Source organism: Bactrocera neohumeralis, unplaced genomic scaffold (genome assembly GCF_024586455.1).
Source record: "Bactrocera neohumeralis isolate Rockhampton unplaced genomic scaffold, APGP_CSIRO_Bneo_wtdbg2-racon-allhic-juicebox.fasta_v2 cluster10, whole genome shotgun sequence".
In the NCBI taxonomy this organism is placed as follows: Eukaryota; Metazoa; Arthropoda; class Insecta; order Diptera; family Tephritidae; genus Bactrocera; species Bactrocera neohumeralis.
The window spans coordinates 7247066-7249929 of record NW_026089623.1 but is presented as its reverse complement, the minus strand read 5'-3'; the positions used below and the strand labels follow the sequence as shown (position 1 = coordinate 7249929).

At 42.9% G+C, this 2864-nt stretch overlaps 1 protein-coding gene across 1 annotated transcript; it reads right to left on the bottom strand.

Moving 5' to 3' along the window:
- Positions 1–442: 442 nt before the first annotated feature.
- On the bottom strand, positions 443–2597 carry LOC126765161 (uncharacterized). The gene is made up of 5 exons (XM_050482742.1): positions 2379–2597; positions 2126–2317; positions 1721–2050; positions 797–1399; positions 443–745 (listed from the first exon to the last, which is right to left on the bottom strand). Exons 1-5 carry the CDS (start codon positions 2595–2597, stop codon positions 443–445), a joined length of 1647 nt encoding a protein of 548 aa, XP_050338699.1.
- Positions 2598–2864: the final 267 nt, after the last annotated feature.

The following is a 2864-nucleotide window of genomic DNA, read 5'->3' as shown; positions in this document are numbered from 1 at the left end:
ACTACGTTGTCATGAACACCCAATGGCCGAACTTCAAGTTTTGTCAAAAAGTCAATGTGTCGAAGGACTGACGCGACGACAAAGCGTCACAGCATTGTGTTGTTGGTAGAAAATTCGAGCTGTGCCGAAAAACATCAAACGATTGTCACCGCTTCCCTTGCCGCTGTACAGCTTCGCTGACAAACCAGCGTAAATATGTGTAAGAGCTCCGTACTCGCGTACACTCGTTATTGTTGACAGTCAAACAATTAAAATATAGAACTTTATGAAAATATATGAAAATATGACAGTTTACGGATTTTTTATAAAACGTTCTCTACACTGGGTACTCGCTATTTTACGTTGTTCACTCGCTGACGGTTGCTTTTTGACTGTGTCCTTTTGGTTGCTGCCACTTGCTTCATTTCATCTGACACTTGTTGGGCAACAGAGTTGCCATCGCTTACAGTCGGCTTTCCTGACCCAATGTGGCGCCCTCGCCCATGGTGCTCTCATCTTTGTCGTCTATGTCGTCTGGATCATCTGGTGGTAACATGCACCAAGTTTTAAGTTGATCTGATGCAAATACGGCTTTGTATTGACGTTGTGTTCGTTCGGCATGAGGTAAGTCTTCAATTACATAACGATCATTTGGCAGGACTTTGGTGATGATAAACAGTCCCCTGAATCGTGGTTCTAATTTACGTGATGTACCAGAGCTTATTGGTTCGTTTGTAGTCAATACGAGATCACCTTCGTTGTACGTCTTCGGTTGATTATGCTTTGCGTCCTATAGCTTTTTGGCTTGTGCTCTTACGTCGTTTATTGGTTGAGCGGTGTCGACTCGTAATAGTTGCAGGTCGGTGTCGTTTATCAGGTCACCATCATCTTCTTGAAGTGCCTGGATAAGTTGATTCTGCAGGATGTCTCGTGACACGTACCCATAAAGTAGTCGGAATGGTGTACAACCTGTGGTTTTATTCGGGATGGTATTAATGCTCCATTGTATATATATGGATAAGATGACGCGGTTAGCGCGTGGCGTCTGCACTGCGTTGAGAATATGTTTGACGTTGTTTTCATTCCAAAACTTTTGGAACGCTTTTGAAGTGAAGGCCGTTCCTCGGTCGGATATGATACGTTCAGGCATTCCCAGATAGCTCGTGATCTCTAACAATACCGGGATTACATGGTTTATTGCAGTACTCTTGGCAGCTCGTAGGATTGTGAATTTGGCGAATGAATCTACAATTGCCAACACATGCTCGTTGCGTTTTGAACTTTTTGGGAACGGACCCAAACGATTAATGTGTATTGTCGTAAACGGTATTGGTTTAGCGTTGTCGTAGTGATATCGACCCTCATGTCGGCCGCCAGGGGTTTTATTTAAAGCACAACCCACACATGAGTTGATGTAGCTCTTTACATAATTGCGCATTCGAGGAAACCAGAAGAGATTAAGAATTCGTTTTATTGTTTTGTCAACACCCATATGACCTGCTTTATCGTGGCATTCGTGGAGTATTTTTAACCTTAACTGTCGGAACAACCCATAATAGTCTGTTGTCGTATTTTCGATATAAGCATTCCAGTTCAACAACGTAGTCGGGATATTCTGGTTTCACCTCATTCTGTATTTCGTTAACGATGTTTCTTATTTTCTCGTCTTTAGCTGAACACTAAACAACCAATCTGCCCTGTCGATAATTATCTTGGAGATTTTGAGATCAGCGGTATCTACTTCGTGTGCCTCTTCGTAAGGTGCACGGCTCAACGCATCGACATGGGCCATACGAGCTCCTGGTCGATGTTGAATTTCAATGTCGAGTTCTTGGATTCTCAACCACCATCGGGAAATGCGTGGTATGAGCTCTCGTTTCTCCATTGTTCTTCGTAAAGCTTTGCGATCAGTGATAACTTTGATCTTCTTTCCGTATACGTAGTATTTGAATCTTTCCAATGATTCCACAATCGCTAATGCTTCGAGTTCATAGCTATGGAGACGTTTTTCGTTGTCTGTAGTAGAGCGACTAAAGTATGAGATCGGACGCAGTTGTCCATTTTCGACTTGCTACAAAACGATTGAAAGGCCGATTGAGCTTGCGTCTGTATGTAGTGCGTGTTCGGCTTCGATGCGGTAGCTGACCATGGTTGGTTTCGATGATAATACGGTTTTGAGTTCGTTGAATGCTGACTCTTGCTGTTGTCCCCATGCGAATGCGGTGTCGTTGCGTAGCAATTTGCGTAACGGCTCAGAAACAATGGAATAACCAGCGACGAATTTTCGGAAGTAGCCACTGAGACCTAAGAATTTGCGTACTTCAGTGACATTTGTCGGCTGTGGAAAATTTACGATAGCGTTGGTTTATTGTTTGTGTGAACAACTCACATTTGTTAACGTTCAATGTGAATCCACAGGTGCGTAGTACTTGGAGTATACGATAAAGCTTTGTATACATTTCGTCGAAAGAATTGCTGCCAATTAGGATGTCATCCATATAATGCAGCATGTCGCCCGTCTCCACTCGTCTTTGGATTTCTGCCATAAGTCTATTAAACACAGCTGGTGCATTCTTTAGACCAAACGGCACGCGTTTGAACTCATACTCATAGGCCATCCGTTGTGATAAAAGCAGTGTATTTCCGACTATCGGGTGTCATTTCGATCTGATAGTAGTCACTATTCAAATCGAGTGACGAAAAGTATCGGAAACGTTTTGCTTCATGTAGCCGTTCTTCAATATTCGGGACTGGAAAATTTTATTTCTTTGTCATCTTATTAATTCGTCGGCAATCGATACATAACCGATCACTTCCATTCTGCTTCTTGACTAAGACCACGGGACTTGCGTATTCGGATGTCGTTTTCGTGATAATATCACGCT

Excerpts from the sequence above, each read along its gene's own strand:
- LOC126765161 (XM_050482742.1), bottom strand. The coding sequence starts at position 2,597 with ATGGCCTATGAGTATGAGTTCAAACGCGTGCCGTTTGGTCTAAAGAAT. Across the intron at positions 2,318-2,378 it reads CCTGTGGATTCACATTGAAC|CCGACAAATGTCACTGAAGT; the intron begins GTTAACAAATGT and ends AATTTTCCACAG. Across the intron at positions 2,051-2,125 it reads TATCATCGAAACCAACCATG|CAAGTCGAAAATGGACAACT; the intron begins GTCAGCTACCGC and ends ATCGTTTTGTAG.